This window comes from Lissotriton vulgaris, chromosome 10, assembly GCF_964263255.1.
Source record: "Lissotriton vulgaris chromosome 10, aLisVul1.2, whole genome shotgun sequence".
Lineage (NCBI taxonomy): Eukaryota > Metazoa > Chordata > Amphibia > Caudata > Salamandridae > Lissotriton > Lissotriton vulgaris.
In genome coordinates, this window is record NC_141698.1 from 6,492,427 (window position 1) to 6,514,368 (window position 21,942).

A 21,942-nucleotide genomic window follows, 5' to 3' on the forward strand; every position below is an offset into this window, starting at 1 on the left:
CAAGTCGTGGTAACGACTTGCGTTGTAACGGCCGCGTGGTAAAGGTACCGCGTGGTAAAAACTTTGTGGTAAAGGATGTTTACCGCTGGAAGGTACTGAGGTGCAGGGCCTGCCTTGATTTTAAACACAGAGCTCAGGGCTTTGAACCTGATGCGTTTCTCCACCCTGAGACAATGTAGGTCACGTTAGTGTCCAGAAATAGAGGAAGCCCTGGGAATCCTGCAGAGGAGTCTCGCTGCAGAGAATCCCTCCTGTAGAGCACTTCCGTTGCAAGGAGGCGCTGGTGTAGTACTTATTCAAGACAGGAAGCTACTTCACTGACGTTTTGCTGTGTTTCTATGCATTTTACATCATCATTTTATCAGCTCAAAGATTTCAAGCCCCATTTTGTCAATGATATAAAAGCTTGTGTAATGTCACTTCCTGCGTTGTTATGTTTGCAACACGTGATGCTGTAGATCACACGCTGTGCACATTCTTGCCAACCAGTCCTGGGCTCTGAACATTACAAGTTGTTTTCTTCTAAGGAAGGGTTTCTATCTCGAGGCAACAAGGGAGACCTCTTCTGAAATCCACAATGCACACAGACTCCACTCCGGATTGTATTGTGAACCATCAGGTTCAAATCTATTGTGAGTGCTACGGTCACACCTGCGCCTCAAGCATTGAACTTCGATGCCAAATGACTGGCAGACTGAACCTCCGCAGTGGTATCGAGACACCTTTCCTCTGTCGGCTGCTTTGGGATTGCGCTGAAGTGTCAGGCCAGGTCTTAAAAGAGTGACTTGTTAGGAGGGATGGTTGGCATAGTCCTCTGGTCTGTCCAGCATAGGGTCTGCTGCCTCTGTCTCCTGAGTGACCACAATCAAAGGGCCGGTTTCACTGCACGAAGATGGCGCTGAAGGAACAGAAGGTGGGCGCACGGCGATGCCATGCACCGGGACTCCAAGGAGTACCCTTCTGGCGTGGTTACTGAGGGTGCTGAAAGCTTCAAGTCGGGCAACAATCTAGGAGGCAGTCTGGTATCTCAGAAGCCAAACGAGAGCAGAACTTAATGTCTGTGCCACCTGCGGACTCTGACTGCGGCTACCCAGGATCTCCGGCATCCCAACAAAACCTGCACTAGGGCTACACCTAGGAATGACGGCTCCATTGTTGAGGACTGTTCACAGCACCTCTGGCCTCAGACGACCCGGTCCCCACACACATGACGACACCCAGACCCTCAAAGCCAGCCTCGAAGATCAGCCTAGAAAGGACCCTCAGGTTCATGGCAACGATCAGACACAGGCGTCACCCACTGTTGTGGCCAGGGACACGGTCCCCACACACACGAGGACACCCAAGACCTCAAAGCCAGCCTCGAAGGTCAGCCTAGAAAGGACCCTCAGCTTCATGGAAACGATCAGCCTCAGGAGTAGAGTCAAGCTTGCCTAAGGGACCACCTCACTTGTAAGTTTAGCATTGGCTTCACCCACTGCGGTCGAGACTTCTTGATGTCGAAAGGCATCCTCGACACTGAGGATACTTCAATTCTTGGTAGGTCTGAGACACCCTGAAGTTACACCCATAACACTTAACAATGAGGCAGTTCTTTGGAGTTGTTTGGGGGTGGCTAAGCTGGCTATAGTGCTGTGAGGGGAAGAAGGATCTGCCATCGATTTTCCATCGCCATGGCCCTTGTGGGACCACCTTCAGAACCAACGTTTACTTTGAAGCTAGCAAAGTCCTTGACGCCCTCTGTGAATTCAAGCTCCTGACGTAGGACACAAAAGGAAAACAGTGATGTTGAAATAACATCAGGGGCGGCTCCTACTAAATGACGGAGGAGTGTTGCCCCACCTGCTCCAAGCACAGCAGGCAAACTGATCAATAAAATGGCATAATAACCCAATTTTATTTTGCCACAAGCTTGCGCTGTTTACAGCATGAGCGTGAGTCAGTGGGGGTGGGGCTGAATCCCGCTATTGCAGGATTACTGCTGGCACTTTCATGAATGTGCATGTCGGGTTGGTCGGCTGGCTACCAATGGCCAGCACGACATGCGCACTGTACACCCTGCAGTTTTGCTGGCACAGGCCCCCAGCCTTAAAATGAGCGCTTGGTTAGCCTGCTCCCACCAATCCTGGGGCTGCTTTCATGCTGAGAGCAGCTCCAGGATTGGTCAGGAGTCACGTTCCACGGGGCAGCAAGGGAAGTCCTTCCCTTCCTGCTCGTGGATGCCGCATCACCATCGCCGGGAGTGCAGCACTGGGCGGGTGCATCTTTGTGATGAGTTGGGTGCACGGGGTCCCCCATATTTTTGTATTGCCAGCTGCCACTGAGTAATATCTCAGTCAGGCACCAGATAACAGTCAAACGCTGAACCAAACTCTGGCAAAATCATCACCTGTCTCCCTCACATTTCTCAGCTCATCCACAAAAACCATCAGCTCGAGCTTGCAGAGGCCGTTTCCCGAAAAAAGCATGGCTTTCCGTAGCTCCTAGAAGAGCAGGTATACACTATGAACGCACTTCCACCCAGAGCCCTACGGCCGGCGTCACCAGGCTCTTGGGACGTCTGCTGGGGCCCCTCTGAAGACCCTCTGCCCCGTATGATGCTCCAAGGGTAACGGACAAGAGGGCCAACCCTGGCACGACCACAGATTAGAAGTGAATGCTGTGTGTTATGTCATATCTATTTAATAAAGTGCAACGCATCACACCTGAAGGTGTATCTCAGCTCATCCCAAGACCGTGCTCTGAAAACTTCTGCGGAGCACACAGTCAGAGTGAGCGCTGCGCCGCAGCACAAAGTCCCACCACAGGTGGAAGAGGAGGAGGAGTGTCTTCTGGAAACACTCTCCAAAGTCAAAGGAAGCAGCCAGGGCTTGCGCTTGATAAAGGCCAGGCTGAAGTGCTCAGTGGAGAACTGCAAGAACCCAGTGAATGAGGCTGGTCATGCCAAACCTCACACCTGCACCCCAGGAGCCCATTCTTAATTTGAGGACAGGGGCCCCCAGATACGCTAGTGGTGATCACAGCCAGGAAACAGACACCGCTGGAAGGTGGTCAGTGCGGGAGCAGTGACGGCGTACTGTCCATGGCAATATTGTCACACTACTGCAGGTGTCATTGTGAAGAGCTGCCGGAACACCGCCCTGATCTACGGAGAAAGGTGGCACAGGGGATTGTGCAGGAGGTAAAACTCATCATCTGTGCCAGCATCTGGTGCGACTTGGACAGTGGCCTTGGCCTCCTGGCATAGGAACACCAGCATCCTCTCGACGTCACACCTGGCTCAGGATTTCAGGATTCCAGCCAGGCGTTTCTGCAGCGTCTCAGGGCTTATCTTCTGATGGTCAACACTTGTTTGGACTGCAAGTGGATGTGATGCTGGAAAAGATTTTAAAAAAGACACATGTATGGCGAAAGCCATGAATGTCTCTCCGGTCCAACAATAGAAGTTGCCTTTTCAGTGGACGCAAACCTGCTGAGCACCAAAGTCAGAGGAAATCCAAGGAGCCGTACTAACCGCAGCTACCCTCTCAGGACACAAGCAGCGATAACGACTGCTGAAAGGCAGAGGTGCTCAGGGAAGAGGCACCTCTGCCAACAATGACCTCCACCATATTACCCTTCGACCACCCAACACCTTTTGGGGGCAGAGTGAGGGTACACCTCCCCCAGTGGGAGGCTGTAATCGTGGGTCAATGGGCGACGTCCACGATGGACTACGTTTTTCAAACCACTCCATAAAATGTACCACCATGCAAGGACCACCCGATCTTCTTGTTGCAAGAGCTGCAAACACTACTTCTCAAAGCCAAGTGGAGACCTTGCTAAGGCATCAGTCAGGCCAAGGATGTACTTCCTAATTTCCACAATGGACGAAACCTTAGTCCCAAACACAAGGTTGCATTTGTGCCCCCTTCAGGAGTGTCTTGCCAGACAGTGCTCAAGAGTTTCTGGTGACTGGAAGGACCTATTGTTGGACAGCCCAGAGTTCAGCACAAACTACAAGGGTGAACATGGAACATCTGTTATTGGGAGGATAGTCTCTTCACCCACAGCTACAGGTGACCATCAACGCAGAGACTCCCCCACAGACTGAGGTCCTCGTGTGATCCCAGTCACCATCAGAGTCAATGGCCCGCGCAGGAGTGTCTGACGCACATGTGTTGTAGGTGAAGGTAGTACCGTTATTTGTTAGCTCTAAGAGGATTCAAACCACTCTCCACAGCAGGGCACTGCGGAGCTAAACACAGTCTCCCCGGGTGGACGACGGCTTTGCTAATCTCTTCAGCAAACGGCATCTAAAGACTCACAAATGGCAGCTCAACTTCCAGGTTCTCAACCTCTAATTTCATGGCCGGGGAAGCCCATTCGTAGATGTGATCATCGCCCACTCAAATAGACAGCGCCTACACTTCCCCTCCAGCCGCCTGCACCAGGTGCCCCCGGGCAATGCCCCTCGGATGAGTTAGTCAGGGTAATTTGCCCCCAAGGCCATTGATTCCTTACGAACTGGACAAACGGCTTTAGGCGCCATTGGCACTCCGTGTCATCGCACCACCATGGGCTCGTCAGCAGTAAAGATGTCCTTTCATGCACGCGAGAAGCTGCTTGCTAAGGCAGCCGCATCCAGACATGCACAGTCAGCAACCAAGTCACTTGCTGAATCCGAGTCTCAAGTCATTCAACCTTGTGATTTGGCCCCTGAGAGTTCAGCTCTTTGCATCTTCCTGAAGAATACATTCTATCTCTTAAAGAATCTATAAAATCTATTCCATGCGCATGTCCTGCACCTAAATGGAAGGCTTTGTGGCCTAATAGCAATTTACAGTCAGAGGTTACAGTACAACACACTGGCCCCCATTACAAGTGTCCCGGAGCAGTATGCCGCTGAGATAGTGCTCCCCACAACTACAAGTGTCTCTGAACGTTGGACTATCAGATCCACAAACTCTGGGCCCAATCACTCCAGGCTGAAGACACCGGGCATCGTGCAGAGCTGCAGGACATGCAGGCAGCTGCTGGGCCTGGCTCCCATCTGCCCGCAAGCGGCAGCATGGGGATCAGAAAGAGCTCTCCCAGCAGAGGTTGAATCACATCCTCCACCCCACTATCCCCATCAACTGAAACCTCATGACTAAGGGAAAAAAACACACATTTACCACATTTCCAAGCAGGAGGTTAACGTCTGGATTTGGGCATATTGTTTCTGTAGAATGACAGAAAATCCAGAGTTTTCCTAGGTATGCCTGGATCCGTACGTCCTTCACTATTGTTGGGCCGAATGAATCGCAATCCCTTGTATCAGATGGGTAGACGCTGGCCAGAATGGTTCATTCCAACCAACTCGAAATGTAGGCGTTGGCTGCTACCGGTGCAGTTACAAAAAGCAGGGCTCGCTTGCTCTTTCAAACAGGCACACCCAGCAACAATAGCTGCAGATGGATCCGACCAGTCTATCTTCATCATTTGTGTCATTAAGGCCTTTATGGAAGGGCTGAAAAGAGTCATCCCTCCTAGCCTGAACCCAGTTCCTTCTTGGACCTTAATATTGTTCTCGCCAGGCTCCTGAAGACCGCTTTCAGCAGCTCCATTCATGTTCATTTCAATTTCCGTTTTGCAAGGTAGTTTGGCTGTCACCTCTCTGAAAAGTAATTAACTTCAGGCTTTGTTGATTGAAAAATCCTTTCTGCAGGTGCACAGAGTGAATATTGCTGTGTGCACATCCTCATGGGCTGCCAAGTGGTCTCCTCATCCCATCTCAGTCAATCTATCAAGTTACTATTTTTTTACCCTGACCACAGTAGTTACCAGAAACACTTTTGCACCCGTTAGATGTGCAAAGAGCCATCATGTCTCTACACCGAGTATACTCAGTCCATCAGGAAAATAAAACTATTCATTGCATTGGCCCAACTGCACATGGGCACCCACTTCAAAGGCGGAGATTGCCAGGGGATGCTTCAAGACATTAGGGCCTGGTTTAGATCTCGGTGGACGGGTTACACTGTCACAACAGGGACGGATATCCCGTCCGCGGTAATATAAATCCCATAGGATATAACCGGATTTAAAGTAAGCGCGCACTGCATGCTGTGCTGCGAGCGCATTCCACTTGCAAGAAAGACGCAACAATGGCGTTCCAGGGCATATCTGCATAAGACGCGTATGTAAGGCAGCTCAAACACTATTGTTTCGGTGATCCTTCCCGTCAAGAGGCACAAGTCAGACAAACTGTATTTAAAACCTTGTTCCAGACGTCTTCCACTTCTGGGATCTGGAGACGGCTTTTTGCCTGTACACACCTGATGGCCTACAGTAGCATGTAATGCAAACAGAAAGTGTTACTTACTTGTAACTATCATTGTTTACCTTGTAGTGTTGTAGATTCTCAAGGACCCCAACAACCTGCTGCATGGAGCAGACAAACAGCTGTCCAGTTCACTTCAGTCACCTTTTCCACTTACTAGTAGTGCGTTGTTCCTTTACCAGTATCCAGCTCTTGCAATGTTCTGCACAGACACTTACCCTCCGGGAGGAAAAACATAATCTGAGGGGGAATCTGTGTCCTGATGCATGGTGAGTTTGGGGGAAGGTTATTACAAGTCTCTACCAAACCAAAACTCCTTCTTTGAAAGAAACAAAACAAGTTGTAATGTTTTGAGCCCAACACTAGACAGTTGGAATGTTCACAACATGTGAATCTTTAGCTGTACACACGGCAAACATTCCATTCTCTCAAGAACGCTCAACATTTGAAAGCTGATTATTCACTTCAACCTAATCCTGTGGTCATCTCTAGCTGGACTGAGTGCCGCCCCCTCACAAACCCACGCTCTGCCAGTAGTGTTTCTACCTACAGACATGTTGGCCTTCAGATAAGTTAGCTACACACCCTTTTGCTATCAGAGGTGTTATCCCCATAGTTATTAGTCACCAAAGGGACTAACCACTCATGTACCACTCATGAACCAACCTCTGCATGCACCGCGTGACTCATCCAGCAGCCCTACCTTTGGGCTGGTCCCACTCCTTGGGAAGAGGCTGGGAGAGGCGGTTGATCCAGGGAGCATTCGGTGGGTTGTAGGGCTTGCCCGCCTCTCGGGTGGTTCTCGCCACCCAGCTCATATAGTGTGAGACCTTCATGAACACGAGCGGCTTCCGGCAGTTCACGTCGAAGTCACTCAGGATGCCAATCTGCAGCCAGGACTTGCTGGAGGGGTCTTCACACACCAGCGGTGACCCGATGTCTGCCTAGAGGGGGTGGAAGGAGAGCGTCAGTGGAAAACAGTCTTCAGTGGCAGTCATGGGCACTCCATCTCACCTCACTAATGAGGGACTCCGTGCATTCCTAAAGGAGGTGCAGGATAAGAATAACCGTCAGTGTCAGCCATGGTCACTGTCATAGATTGGAGCATTTGTTGAGGGTGAGTGAACTACTTAAGTCACCTTATAAACCTGTGCTTAGCCCTCTGGTCTCTTGGCGCAAACCTTTCAGGCTTAGCTTAGAAGCAATGTGTAAAGTATTTATGCAGCGCCCAAAATAAAGTGAAAAACACCACACAAGAAAAATCCCAAACCAGCTTAGAAAATAGGGAATATTTTAATAAATAAAACGACAACAAAAACCAAATAAGTAAAACCAGAGAGATGATTTTTTTAAAGGTTGAATTACAAATAGCACCAAAAAGCACGAAGCACGAACCGCAGTTATCTGGTCACGCTAGACCAGGTCAAAGTCAAAGCTTAAGGCTGACCGAGGCGGATTGCCAGGCGGATGCAGGGACCAGGATCATCCTTGTGGAAAGTTTGCCTTTGGACTTACAAACTTTTATGGAGAAAAAGTGGTGGTCGGTGGGGCAAACTGGATCCATCATGGAGCTCGACGACAGCAGAGACGCTCTGTGCGGGCAAAGTCCGATGTGCTCGGGAAGGCCTCCATGTCGATCGGATACTGCTTGGCGTCAATCTCGATGATGCCCTTGAAGTTTCGGACGTAGAAGCTTTTCTGGAAGTCATATTTCCTTCAGGTGGCAAACCAACAAGCTGTGGCCGACCGGCGAGTCGACTGCTGCAGCCTCACAGAGTCTGTCAGTTCTCCAGGCAAAAAGTTGGCCAAAAGTTTCTAAGTCCCACTTCTTGCCATTTGCAGACAGGAGAACAATTTAACACCAGCCAAGAGTCCCGTACTTGGGAGGCAACATTTGAGATTAATGGAGAGGCCAGTAATACGGTCCAGGGGAGGTCCAGTTGAAAGCAGTCAGCTGCGTAGTTGCAGAGAAAGAGGCCTGTGGCAGCTGGATTTGTGCCTATAGCTCCAACAGGTCAGCTGACTGATCCTAGGCGTCACTTCACTGAATACTGGCAGGAAAGTCTTCTGGTTTTTGTCCAGAAAATGACAACTTTCTAATAGTGTATTTTTCAAAATAGTCATGTGAAACCAACTTGACCATTATGTTGGATCAAGGTAAGCATGTCCAGCCGTCTTTCAGGTTTTTCGAACAGAAAGTCAATCCTTCTGATTCTTCACAGGCCCAGGAGTGCTCTGAGGAGAGACCTGTGGGTCCATTTCTATGCCTAGTGCCAGCCTGAGGCCAGCCACCCCTAAAGCAGTTCTGATTTGTTCTTCTCCTCCCACTGGGTTAGGTGGCAACCTGCATCTGTGTGAGCTTCACATGCCAGTGACATGGTAGGCATCCTTTGCAGCTCAGGAAGCGGCTGGACACAGGCCTCAGGCCTTCCTGTCAAGGGCGGAGCCCCCCACACACTGGGACCTTTGTCCACTGTCTGGGAGCAATACAAATCTCACCACAGGACAGCCATCGGGGTCAGGTGACAGCTGAATACAGGCAGGAAAGACTTTTGGTTTTAGACTGTAAAAAGACAACTTTCTAAAAGTGTAATTTCCAAAGTAGTCACAGAAAACTGACTTGACCATTAACTTGGATTTATAATTCTAAAAAAATGAGTCCTTGTACCATGTTCTTGCTCTTCTCAAATTGAAATTAAGCACTTTAAGTTGTTCTGCTGCACCTACTGTTTTCCTGTGGCTGAGCCATCCATTCCACAGTGAAAAAAACAACAGTGGAGGTGTTTCACTACCAGGACGTGTAAAACATTAAATATACATGCCCCCTCTTTTTAAATATTATGCACCCTGCCCTTTGGGCCCTACCTTAAGGGACACTTATAATTATAAACAAGGAAAGTTAATGTCTGGCAAGAGGTTAGTTTGAATTGCAGTTTCAAATTGCACCCCCAGGCTGCAGAGGCAGACCTGGAGATATGTTTCACAGAACTTTACGCTACTTTGGAGGGTGGCACGGTGATTGCTGTAGCTCAATATAAGCCCTTAATTTACAGGCCCTGGGCATCAGTGGTACCATATACAATGGACAAGTAAATTAAAGATGCCAGCTAGGGTTATGCCTATTCTAACATGTTTAGAGAGCACAGCACAACCACTTTACTACTTAGGGGGAGTAAAATGCACAGAATCCTACCGCTGGAAAAAACGGGTTCAGGAAAAGAAGGTAAAAACCGGAAGGAATACCGCGCGAATGCTGGTCATTTCCAACAGTCGCCTCTGTCGTCCCCTCCACCAGTGGTGACCAATGTCTGCCTTTAGGGTGCAGAACTTGCGGAGTTTCACTCTGCGGAATTCTGCAGTTACATGAAAATTCTGAAAGATTGTGCGAGTGCGCAGAAGTGATACGTCGCGCTGCTCGTGCTGGTTTTTGGCGCCGGGAGCTTGTTTCGCACTTTAAAATCAGAGCAAGCCTCGCCATGCTGCATGCCGGGAGATGCTGCTTGTTTGCTCCAGTAGATTTTCCACTCAAGCAGCAGCTTTCTCACCATGAAGGGTCGCGACTGCCCACGTCGAGAGATTCTTGCCAGGTGCCGTACTAGCACCTGAGTATCGTGCTAGGGAACACCGATTCTCACTCTCGATCGCCAACTTACTATTTGGCGATCTGCGTGCGAGAAAAAACTCTGACACGAGGCAGGTGCCAATGTTTTGCCGGAATTTCCCGTTACAAGCATAACGTACAGCGGTCAAAACTCCATGAACAATCGCAACATTCATGGCCCGCCCCTATCAGGAGGTGGAAGGAGAGGGCCGGTGGAAAACCATCTTCAGTGTCAGTCTTTGCAACTTTTCCTTTCTGCCAATATAACACATTTACTTCCACCATTGAGTGAACTGATGTCTGCCTACTGCCTACAGGATAGAACAGGGTTCTCAGGGGAAAACAGTCTTGAATGTCACTGTCTTCCCACCAGTGAGGGACACTGGTCTTCCCAAGAAGGTTCTGCGAAGAGCTTCATGCCCTGGCAGACCGTGCTGAATTAATGAGCCGTACTAAAATCCTGAGACCCCTTTGCTGGTATGAGGGGTATGTCTTCTCTGATCTCTGTCCGCTCTGGAGAGTATGGGTCTCTGTTTTTATTATGGCTGCAATGCTTGAATGCGGGTGGAGTAGTCACCCACAGAGAGTGGATTAGTCTCCTACAGCAGGTAGAGATACAACTAGCTTGCAAAGCCTGTGAGGTGGGCTCCAGATGAAATGGCACTGGAACTTGCAAACAAGGTAACTATCAACTCTTTCTCCCTGGCCACAGTTAGCTGCTTTTAATCCTAGGCTTCAAGCTGTTGTTGCTACATCATGGGTTCAAGAAAGTTCTGTGTCCATTGACAAGACAAAATGAATGTCTGACGGAAGGGGAAGGGGTGTGCAGACTTGTGGGCAGATGACTCCTCTCTGTCCTGGTCCATGGTTGAGCCTCCCCGAGATACCTGGTGGAGGTGCATACCACTGACCTGAACAGGAGCCACACCTGAGGTTCCTCTGGGATCTGATGGAGCTATGCCCTGGTGGTGAGCCTTCAGGGAAAGGTTACTGAGAGGGGGTGGTGCAACAGGGGATAAAATACAAACATCCTCAGGAAAAGGTTACAAAGAGGGGGTAAGGCATCTGAACGGGGGGATAAAATACAACGTCTTCAGGGAAAGGTTACTGAAAGGGGGTGGAGCATGTGAACAAGGGAGATAAAATACAAACATCCTCAGGAAAAGATTTCAAGAGGGGGGTGGAGCATCGGAACGAGGGGATAAAATACAAACACCCTCAGAAAGGTTACTAAGAGAGGGTGGAGCATGTGAACAAGGGAGATAAAATACAATAATGTCATTTACTTATTTCCAGGATTTTCAAAGACATCAGCAAGCACGTTTTTGTGTCCAAACCACGTCTATCCTGGGAGGAATTTGTCTGATCCGGTCTTCTGTGCTGCCTGTGCATGGTTTATGCAAAAGAAACAATTGATGGAAGGAATGCTGGACAATGCAAGCATTCACTCCCAGTCACAAGGATCTAGGTTAAATCCATCATTCTTTTGCTCACCACACCACCCCATTTTGGACCCAGCCATATGCAAATCAGCCTTGACCCTGTGCCTCATGGGAACAGTCTAACCTGAACTGCCAGGCCAGGTCTATCCTGGACCGGAAACAAGCATCCTGGGACCGGTTTCAGGGCATCACCCTTCATCAGCCAGGCTAGCTTGAATCCAGAGGTCCAGGGAGGACATGGCCTGGCAGTTCGGACTGTTCCCATGGGGCACATGGTCAAGACTGATTTACATATAGCTGGGACCAAACTGGGGTGGCGTAGTGAGCTAAAGAACGATGGATGTAACCCAGATCTTTTGACTGAGGGAGAATGTTTGCATTGTCAGCACTCCGTCCGTCATTTATTTGCTGTGCTGCCTGTGCATGCTTAGCCTCTCTAATTGAGGAAGGAACAGGCTTGAGGCATAAGGTCCACTTAAGTTGGTAAATCCTGTGTGCCATCATTTGGGGGCCGTTGGCATGTAATTACGGCAGAAACCCTGTCTATTAACTCTCCTTTGTTTGATGTATGCTTCATGGCATGGTCTAAGACGCCTTTTCTTGGAAGCGGGCATTCAGTGACCTCCATGGTGCTGTGTGAGTCTAGGCATTCCTCTCATAGGGGTGCCTGTGGCACACCAAATTGATTAATATGAAAATATCCAGTCATGTGCCAGTAGTGTTGGGGCAGTGTCAGTCACATGTGAACCAATTTCCTATGATGTATATTTAACCTGTTCTTGGCCTTGAGTACAATTAAGGTATGCCCATCCCTCAGTCATTCTGTATACATAAGGTATGGTTAGCCTTCAGCCAGGATGCATGGTTAACTTTCAGCAAAGACGTACGTTCAGCTGTGGTTAGGCTTCAATCAAGGTGTACGGTTCAGCTGTGGTTATCCTTCAGCCAAGGTGTACGGTTAACCTTCAGCCAAGGTGCTGTTCAGCTGTGGTTAGCCTTCAGCCAGGATGTACGGTTCGGCTGGGGTTAGCTTCAGCCAAGGCGAATGCTCAACTGTGGCTAGCCTTCAGCCTAGGAATACATTAAGCTCTGGTTAGCTTCAGCCAAGGCGTACGGTTCAGCTGTGATTAGCCTTCAATCAAGGGGGACAGTTCCGCTGTGGTTATACTTAAGTCTAGGCATACGTTCAGCTTTGGTTAGTCTTCAGCCAAGTTGTACAGTTCAGCTGTGGTTAGCCTTAAGTCCAGGCATACGTTCAGCTTTGGTTAGTCTTCAGCCAAGTTGTACGGTTCAGCTGTGGTTAGTCTTCAGCCAAGGTGTACGGTTCAGCTTTGGTTAGCCTTCAGCCAAGTTGTACGGTTCAGCTGTGGTTAGCCTTCAGCCAAGTTGTACGTTCAGCTGTGGTAATCCTGCAACCAAGATGTACGGTTCAGCTGTAGTTATCCATCAGCCAAGGTGTTCATTTCAAATGCGGGTAGATTTCATCCAAGGCATATGGTTCAGCTGTGCTTATCCTTCAGCCAACACGTACGCTCAGCTGTGGTTAGCCGTCCGCCAAGGTGTACAGTTCAGCTGTGGATAGCCTTCAACCAAGGTGTACGCTCAGCTCTGGTTAGCCTTCAGCCAAGATGGATGGTTCAGCTGGAGGTAACCTTCAGCCAAGGTGTTCATTTCAGCTGTGAATAACCTTCCGCCAAGGCAAATAGTTCAGCTGTGGCTAGCCTTCAGCCTAGGCGAATGTTCAGCTGTGGTTTGCCTTCAGTCAAGGTGTATGGTTCAGCTGTGGCTAGCCTTCAGCCTAGGCGTATTGGTTCAGCTGTGGTTATCCTTCCACCAAGGTGGATGGTTCAGTTGTGCTTAACCTTCAGCCAAGACGAACGGTTCAGCTGTGGGTGATGGAGCAAGAACTCGTAGAAAAGAGACTTGTTCGGAAGCAAATCCGCTCATTTAACTCACTAACAAGTTATTAAAATTGTTTTGTGTAAAACTAATGCGCACCACACGAATACGCGGGTTAGTGAAGCTTGCTTATGTGTTTACTAACGATAATGACATAAACGAAGGACTAGAACTGCTTTAAACAAGAAATCTTTACTGCGCATGTGTCAACTGCTTCTGCGTAGTATGACGAGCTATCACTTGGAGGGAAATTCTTGCGCATTAGCAAAAGGCACTAAGTTTGAGCCATAAGACTTGTGTGCTTGGCATCTGCTTGCTTGATCTAAATCGAGTGTTGTTTACTAAAGCTAATGCGGAGATAAGTCTAATAAATGAACTGGGATAGAGTAGAGGTGGGTGGTATACAGTGAAACCATTTATTTTTTAAAGTAACATCTGTCTTTCTGACTTCATCACTAGTGCCTATTTGGGCCTCTCATGTATGACTGAAGTAAGCTGAGCCACGTGACTACTGTGCTTGACCACTGAAAGTGAACCCGGAACGATGACTTGAGAGGTCGAATGGATGCTGTGTGTCCCACCCTGGGAACGGATGGTGCAGAGTTTAGCAATGAGATGTTACCTTCATCGCAGTGCCATTAATGTTTCAAATTGGATATATGTAGTGGAGGGGAATACATTTTTTAATACAAATTAAGGAGATGGGTTTGTAAACAATGGTTTAACTGAATTTAATAACATGTAAGCATGGTGTGATGATCTTCCCCTTTGCATAACCAATCAGATTTAGTATTTTTACGATATTGAAACATTAATGGGTGGAACATGTAGTCTGAAAGGTATAATTGAGATCGCTTTAGTTAGTTAGAGAGATTCGGAGAGTCCAGATGCTGCTGGGAGAGATGCTGTGAGATGCTGATGAAGAAACCGAATGCAGAACTTCCTTTCCTAATTTTATTGGGTTAGACAGAAGATCACGGAAGAATCAAGAGGAAGAAAAGAGTGTCAGAGAGGGGTGCAACGCAACTGTCGGTATTCTACAGAGGTCATCCTGTTCTGAAGTCTTTGTTGCCTGATCTATCCCGGGGGAACCTTACCAGCCCTTTGGCCAGGGGGTTGGTCTTCACACCATTCTTGGTAACTATATTTTCACGCTATTTGCAGATGTTCTTTTCTCTCTGTCCTCTCCCTTTCTGAACATTGATCATTGCGTGAGTCCAAAGTATTTGTTTGATAAATTACTTGAATTTTCTCTTCGAAGAGTGACGGGGACGTCGCTGTGTATTTAAGATGGTTCTTATGCGCTTAAAATTCAAATAAAGACTTAAAACTTTCCAGAGTCAAAGTTAGTTAGGAGTATAAAATAAATAATCTTAAGTATTGTAGAAATCATAAACTTAGACTCCAGCGGTTGTTACCAGGTGTGTGTGTGTTTATGGGCCCAGGTGAGTATATGGTAGTGGAGTATCTGTTGTTGTCGGTACGCCGCTGGATCATGGGTAGCCTTCAGTTAAGGTGTTCAGTTCAGATGTAGAAAGCATTTAGCAAAAGCGCACGATTCAGCTGTGGTTAGACTTCAGCCAAGGGCGTATGCTCAGCTCTGGTTAGCCTCAGCCAAGGCTTACAGTTAACCTTCAGCCAAGGTGCTGTTTAGCTGTGGGTAGCCTTCAGCCTAGGCTTACCTTCAGCTGTGGGTAGCCTTCAGCCTAGGCTTACCTTCAGCTGTGGGTAGCCTTCAGCCTAGGCTTACCTTCAGCTGTGGGTAGCCTTCAGCCTAGGCTTACCTTCAGCTGTGGGTAGCCTTCAGCCTAGGCTTACCTTCAGCTGTGGGTAGCCTTCAGCCTAGGCTTACCTTCAGCTGTGGGCAGCCTTCAGCCTAGGCTTACCTTCAGCTGTGGGTAGCCTTCAGCCTAGGCTTACCTTCAGCTGTAGGCAGTCTTCAGCCTAGGCTTACCTTCAGCTGTAGGCAGTCTTCAGCCTAGGCTTACCTTCAGCTGTGGGTAGCCTTCAGCCTAGGCTTACCTTCAGCTGTGGGTAGCCTTCAGCCTAGGCTTACCTTCAGCTGTGGGTAGCCTTCAGCCTAGGCTTACCTTCAGCTGTGGGCAGCCTTCAGCCTAGGCTTACCTTCAGCTGTGGTTAGCCTTCAGCCTAGGCTTACCTTCAGCTGTGGGTAGCCTTCAGCCTAGGCTTACCTTCAGCTGTAGGCAGTCTTCAGCCTAGGCTTACCTTCAGCTGTGGGCAGCCTTCAGCCTAGGCTTACCTTCAGCTGTGGTTAGCCTTCAGCCTAGGCTTACCTTCAGCTGTGGGTAGCCTTCAGCCTAGGCTTACCTTCAGCTGTGGGCAGTCTTCAGCCTAGGCTTACCTTCAGCTGTGGGTAGCCTTCAGCCTAGGCTTACCTTCAGCTGTGGGCAGCCTTCAGCCTAGGCTTACCTTTAGCTATGGGCAGTCTTCAGCCTAGGCTTACCTTCAGCTGTGGGCAGCCTTCAGCCTAGGCTTACCTTCAGCTGTGGTTAGCCTTCAGCCAAGGTATGGGTCAGCTGTGGGTAGGCTTCAGCCTAGGCTTACCTTCAGCTGTGGGTAGCCTTCAGCCTAGGCTTACCTTCAGCTGTGGGTAGCCTTCAGCCTAGGCTTACCTTCAGCTGTGGGCAGCCTTCAGCCTAGGCTTACCTTCAGCTGTGGGTAGCCTTCAGCCTAGGCTTACCTTCAGCTGTAGGCAGTCTTCAGCCTAGGCTTACCTTCAGCTGTGGGTAGCCTTCAGCCTAGGCTTACCTTCAGCTGTGGGTAGCCTTCAGCCTAGGCTTACCTTCAGCTGTGGGTAGCCTTCAGCCTAGGCTTACCTTCAGCTGTGGGCAGCCTTCAGCCTAGGCTTACCTTCAGCTGTGGTTAGCCTTCAGCCTAGGCTTACCTTCAGCTGTGGGTAGCCTTCAGCCTAGGCTTACCTTCAGCTGTAGGCAGTCTTCAGCCTAGGCTTACCTTCAGCTGTGGGCAGCCTTCAGCCTAGGCTTACCTTCAGCTGTGGTTAGCCTTCAGCCTAGGCTTACCTTCAGCTGTGGGTAGCCTTCAGCCTAGGCTTACCTTCAGCTGTGGGCAGTCTTCAGCCTAGGCTTACCTTCAGCTGTGGGTAGCCTTCAGCCTAGGCTTACCTTCAGCTGTGGGCAGCCTTCAGCCTAGGCTTACCTTTAGCTGTGGGCAGTCTTCAGCCTAGGCTTACCTTCAGCTGTGGGCAGCCTTCAGCCTAGGCTTACCTTCAGCTGTGGGCAGTCTTCAGCCTAGGCTTACCTTTAGCTGTGGTTAGCCTTCAGCCAAGGTATGGGTCAGCTGTGGGTAGCCTTCAGCCTAGGCTTACCTTCAGCCACGGGTAGCCTTCAGCCTAGGCTTACCTTCAGCTGTGGGTAGCCTTCAGCCTAGGCTTACCTTCAGCTGTGGGCAGCCTTCAGCCTAGGCTTACCTTCAGCCGCGGGTAGCCTTCAGCCTAGGCTTACCTTCAGCTGTGGGTAGCCTTCAGCCTAGGCTTACCTTCAGCTGTGGGCAGCCTTCAGCCTAGGCTTACCTTCAGCTGTAGGTAGCCTTCAGCCAAGGTGTTCAGATCAGCTCTGGTTACCCTTCAGCTAAGGTATACTGACGAGAAGCTCAAATTCGGCCATGGTCTAGACCTAATCTGATTTTAGCATTCAGCTATGGTCAAGAGATAAGTGTCTCTTAGCCCCCAGTGATGCTACAGCTATGGTTTAGAGAAATGTTGTTGTCCATCTCCAGTAATGCCGAACAGTGAAGCTGTGGCAGCCATCATCTGCCGTACCTTGCATGCCGTGTCGTGAGGCTCGTCGATCGTCATGCAGAAGATGAACTCCGAGAAGCCGCTGTAGAAGCTGTTGCAGGCAGTCCGGAGCAGCGGGTCCATGTGGTGCTTCACCATGACTGTGGGGCCACCTGAACAAAAAGCAAGACATTAGTTTTAGGATACAGGAGGGTCCTTGTGGCTCCTAACTGTCCCTGAATGTAAGTTCTAGGGGCAGAACGGTGCACCGCTAGTGCATCGTCACTGTACCACTGGAACGAAGCCGCACCCACTGATATCAGGGTGAAACCAGTCCTGGGTTGCTCATGTTCCAGTTCAGAGAGGACCTGGCCTGGCAGCTCAGGCTGGGCGGTTCTTATTGGAGCTGGGACCCAACGGAGGTGGCGTGGTGGGCAAAAGAACGATTGGTTGAAATGTGGCCCTGAGTAATTACCAGTGGCGGAGATTAATTCAAGCATTCATCATCACTGTTTTGTATACTTCTGTACCCTAAATAAGATACCAAAAGCAAAGCATATATTTATAGGAGTCACACATGCATCACCAGAGGCCCTTACGTCACACAGACCTGCAGATGTGATGTAAAGAGGGCATACGTCTTTGCAGCCTCTTTCTAAGGTCCTCATTGCGAGTTTACTGGATTTATGCGGGAATACTGGGAGGTGAATCACCAGTTTAAGCCAGTGTCCTGCACCCCATTGCGGCCATTATGAGTTAAACACCTCGAAATGAGAAAAAAATAATGCAGACTTGCGAATACATGTCCAAAATCAACATGTTACCCCCATTTCCAAGACTATTCTGCTGACATTGGCCCCCTGGCATGTGTGAGTTGAGGGGCACCAGAGGGGGCATGAGTGGATGTGTCAGGTGGTGCTCTTGTTGGGGGGGCACTGGAGGGCGCATGAGTGGATATGTCTTGCGGTGCCATTTTTGGGAGAGGGCACTGGAGGGGGCATGAGTGTATGTGTCAAGCGGTGCCCTTGTTGGGGGGGCACCGGAGGGGGCATGAGGGGATGTGTCAGGTGGTGCGCTTGTTGGGGGGGCACCGGAGGGGGCATGAGGGGATGTGTCAGGTGGTGCCCTTGTTGGGGAGGCCACCGGAGGGGGCATGAGTGGATCTGTCAGGCAGTGCCCTTTTTGGGAGGAGGCACCGGAGGGGGCATGAGTGGATGTGTCAGGCGGTCCCCTTTGGGGGGGGGGGGCGGCACAGGAGGGGACATGAGGGGATGTGTCAGGCGGTGCCCTTTTTGGGAGGCACCAGAGGGGACATGAGTGGATGTGTCAGGCGGTGCCCTTTTGGGGGGGGCACAGGAGGGGGCATGAGGGGATGTGTCAGGCGGTGCCCTTTTTGGGAGGCACCAGAGGGGACATGAGTGGATGTGTCAGGCGGTGCCCTTTTTGGGGGGCACCGGAGGGGACATGAGTGGATGTGTCAGGCGGTGCCCTTTTTGGGGGGCACCGGAGGGGACATGAGTGGATGTGTCAGGTGGTGCCCTTTTGGGGGGGCACAGGAGGGGGCATGAGAGGATGTGTCAGGCGGTGCCCTTTTTGGGGGGCACCAGAGGGGACATGAGTGGATCTGTCTTGCGGTGCCCTTTTTGGGAGGGGGCACTGGAGGTGGCATGAGTGGATGTGTCAGGTGGTGCCCTTTTTGGGAGGGGGCACTGGAGGTGGCATGAGTGGATGTGTCAGGTGGTGCCCTTTTTGGGGGAGGCACCGGAGGGGACATGAGTGGATGTGTCAGGTGGTTCCCTTTTTGGGAGGAGGCACCGGAGGGGGCATGAGTGGATGTGTCAGGTGGTGCCCTTTTTGGGGGAGGCACCGGAGGGGGCATGAGTGGATGTGCCAGGTGGTGCTCTTGTTGGGGGGGGGGGCACTGGAGGGGGCATGAGTGGATCTGTCTTGCGGTGCCCTTTTTGGGAGGGGGCACCGGAGGGGGCATGAGTGGAATTGGATGTGTCAGGCTGTGCCCTTTTGGGGGGGCACAAGAGGGGGCATGAGGGGATGTGTCAGGCAGTGCCCTTGCTGGGGGGGACTACTGCCTGTGTGGGATGTGCTTGTGCCCACAGTCCATGCTCTGATCTGCACCTAGTAAAACTGGGCCATTTTAATTTAGTGTTGCAGTTTCCGCCAGGTACGCCAGTCTACTATTGCGCCCAAGGATGGAACTGGGGTAGAAAATAGGCCCAGACACCAAAATAAAAGTGGCCCCAGTTGCCTAATTAGATAGGTAAAAAAAGAGGCCCATATTTGCAAAAAGGGGCAGATTTGAACTTGTCAAGGCATGCTGTACAGGTGTTTTGCAACCCTGATGGGCACATAGGTCCTTACAGGTCTCCACCGACTCCTTAAAGGGCACCCCTGAGCCCTGCACCCATTGTGCCCACTTGCAGCCTGCTGCTGAGCACGTCCGGCTCCCTCTCAAGTCCTTGCAGTCCACAGCTCAGCACTTTCAACTCCTTGCTTAGTTATTGTAGCTACTGGTAATCCCTCACAGCCCACTGCTGAACATGCCCAGTGCCCGCTGCATTCCTTCCTCCCACTGCTGACCACTTTCAGCTGCCCACAGAGTTCTTGCAGCCCATGCTGAGCACTTTCAGCTCCCTGCTGAACCCTTGCAGCCCACGCTAAGTCTGTGCAGCCCACTTGACCATTGCAGTCCACACTGAACACATACAGTATCCCCCTTTGTCCTTGCAGCCACTGCTGACACTGAAAAGCTCCTGCTGCAGACTTGCAGCCATGCAAAGCTGTTCCAAGTTGCTACTAAGCCCTTGCACCACTTTACAGAGTGATGGCAGCCCCTGCTAAGTGCCTATAACTAATTGCTGGGCTCCTGTAGTCGTTTCACCTTGCAGGACGGTCCAGCCGGGGAGCCAGCAGTTGGTGAGGTTGAGCTGCTTCTCCTGGGACATGTTCTCAGCCACGCAGATGGCAGAGGACAGTGAGTGCATGTGCAGCGGCTCCTGCAGCAGCACGAGGCCCAGGTTGTGCGACTCGTGGTTCTCTTGGTAGTCCTGGTGGGTCAGCACCATCTGCACCCGCGCCGACATGGTCTCCGACTGCAGGTTCAGGATCCCAGTGTGCACCATGACCGATGACTCCTCGTTCTTTCTGAGCCAGGAGACAAAACCCAGACAAACCTGCAATTTGTTTCAGTAAAATGACTGTCCGCCACACAAAGCACTGCTACCACAACACCCCACCCGGAGCATGTCCCTGGATAAGGAATCCCTCGCCACATTCTTCGTCTGTCAGATATCACTCTAAGGCAGGTGACCGAGGGGACCGGGCATTGGCGCATCCTGATCCTAAGACTGAGAGAGAACCAGTGGTCCTTAGGACAAGAGGAGGAGGGGATCTTGGAGCCATCACATCTCGTGATGGGTTGATGCCTCTTAAAGGCGTGTATGGCTTTGCCACTATTAGTCACGCGTCACAGTCACGGATGACAAGCAGCGCTCTACAGATCCACCTTACATTACATGTCAGTCAGTCCCCATCGGAAGATCCGCAGGACATTGCCCTCAACCCACCAACATCCTCAGTTATTAAGACCAACCCAACACTCGGGCGTAGCTTCTTGGTGACCCCCCCAAATAAATGCATTCTTGGCTTGAGAGTTGGGTCTGCGGACCCTGAGTTGGTTCTCCTTTGCCTTTGTTGGCTTTTCTTGTAGTCCTCATTTGACTGAAAGGTTTTTACTTGTTTTAATTTTTTTTATCAGAAACTTAGAGAGGGTCCCACCCAATGTAAATCACTATTAAACCTTGAGCCTGTTCCTCATGGGAACAATGTATCCCAAACCTTGCTCATTCCTCCACCCTTCGGCTCACTGTTCTTTAGTCGGGAAATGTACGGAACCTTAGTGAGTCAGCTACGCCCCTGCCAGCCCTGAGCAGCCTCAAGCCCTGTATGTCTCATCAGGCAGTTTAATCGGTGTTCTTCCCTCTTCAGGGTGCAGTCTGCCAGGATACTGGAGGGATGCCCAGGAGTGGGCGAGGACGCTGGTCACCTGCCAGTTCCCATGGTGACTCTCGTGAGGGCAGAACGCTTAAGCCACTGAATCTCCGAGTGAGGCTGTCCTGCTGGGGTGTTTCTGCTCAGGGGGATTATGGCCCAGATGTATGGGCTTCTGGCGCAGGTCGCTGCCCTGCATCAAAAGGAAAGGACAGGAATGCGCCTTATTTATGCAATACGGCGCAATACTCTCCTTTCCCCCGTGCTGGCACCGTTTTGGCTCCCTAGCGCCAACACAGGCACCCTGGCACCATCGAGCAAGGGTGTCTTTGTTAGGCAGGATCGTTTCTGGGCAGAACGGTGCAGTTACCTGCACAAAACCATCACAAGAAGTGTTTTCCTCGTTCTGTGTCTGCTGCACAATGTAGCAGACACAGAAGGAGGAAAAAACAAGATATTTCTCCTCATTGTGCCTCCCCTGGGGAGGCGTACGGCTTTGGCACATTCACAGGTTTACACGCTCTTGTAATTCTGGGCATCGTCAAAATCCAAAATCCATGGGTGTTGAGTGAGAACACCCAGCGCAACGCCCATGGAACGCCCACCACACCGCCCACGGAACACCCAGCACACCGCCCACGGAACACCCAGCGCAACGCCCATGGAACGCCCACCACACCGCCCACGGAACACCCAGCGCAACGCCCACGGAACACCCAGCGCAACGCCCACGGAACACCCAGCGCAACGCCCATGGAACGCCCAGCGAAACGCCCATGGAACGCCTCCTTGACGCAGAGTAAGGCCACGCAGCGACTTGCGCTGCCTTGTCTTACTCCATAGCTATGAGGCCATTCAAAGACACGCAAAATGGCTTTGCGTGGCCTCATAGATATGGTTAAAACGTTTGCGCCAACGTTGTGGAACAAAAAGT

The 21,942-nt window shown here is 50.7% G+C and overlaps 1 protein-coding gene across 1 annotated transcript in view; it reads right to left on the minus strand.

The window, feature by feature from the left end:
- LOC147684297 (uncharacterized) overlaps positions 1-21,942 on the minus strand; it is a 164,405-nt gene that overhangs the window by 60,501 nt on the left and 81,962 nt on the right. Inside the window, exons 8-12 of the mRNA XM_086942304.1 lie at positions 19,900-20,162; positions 17,046-17,176; positions 7,050-7,248; positions 6,769-6,790; positions 6,458-6,477 (exon numbers count right to left, since the gene is read on the minus strand). Coding sequence (XP_086798430.1) covers positions 6,458-6,477; positions 6,769-6,790; positions 7,050-7,248; positions 17,046-17,176; positions 19,900-20,162 — 635 coding nt within the window. The remainder of the gene's footprint in view (positions 1-6,457; positions 6,478-6,768; positions 6,791-7,049; positions 7,249-17,045; positions 17,177-19,899; positions 20,163-21,942) is intronic.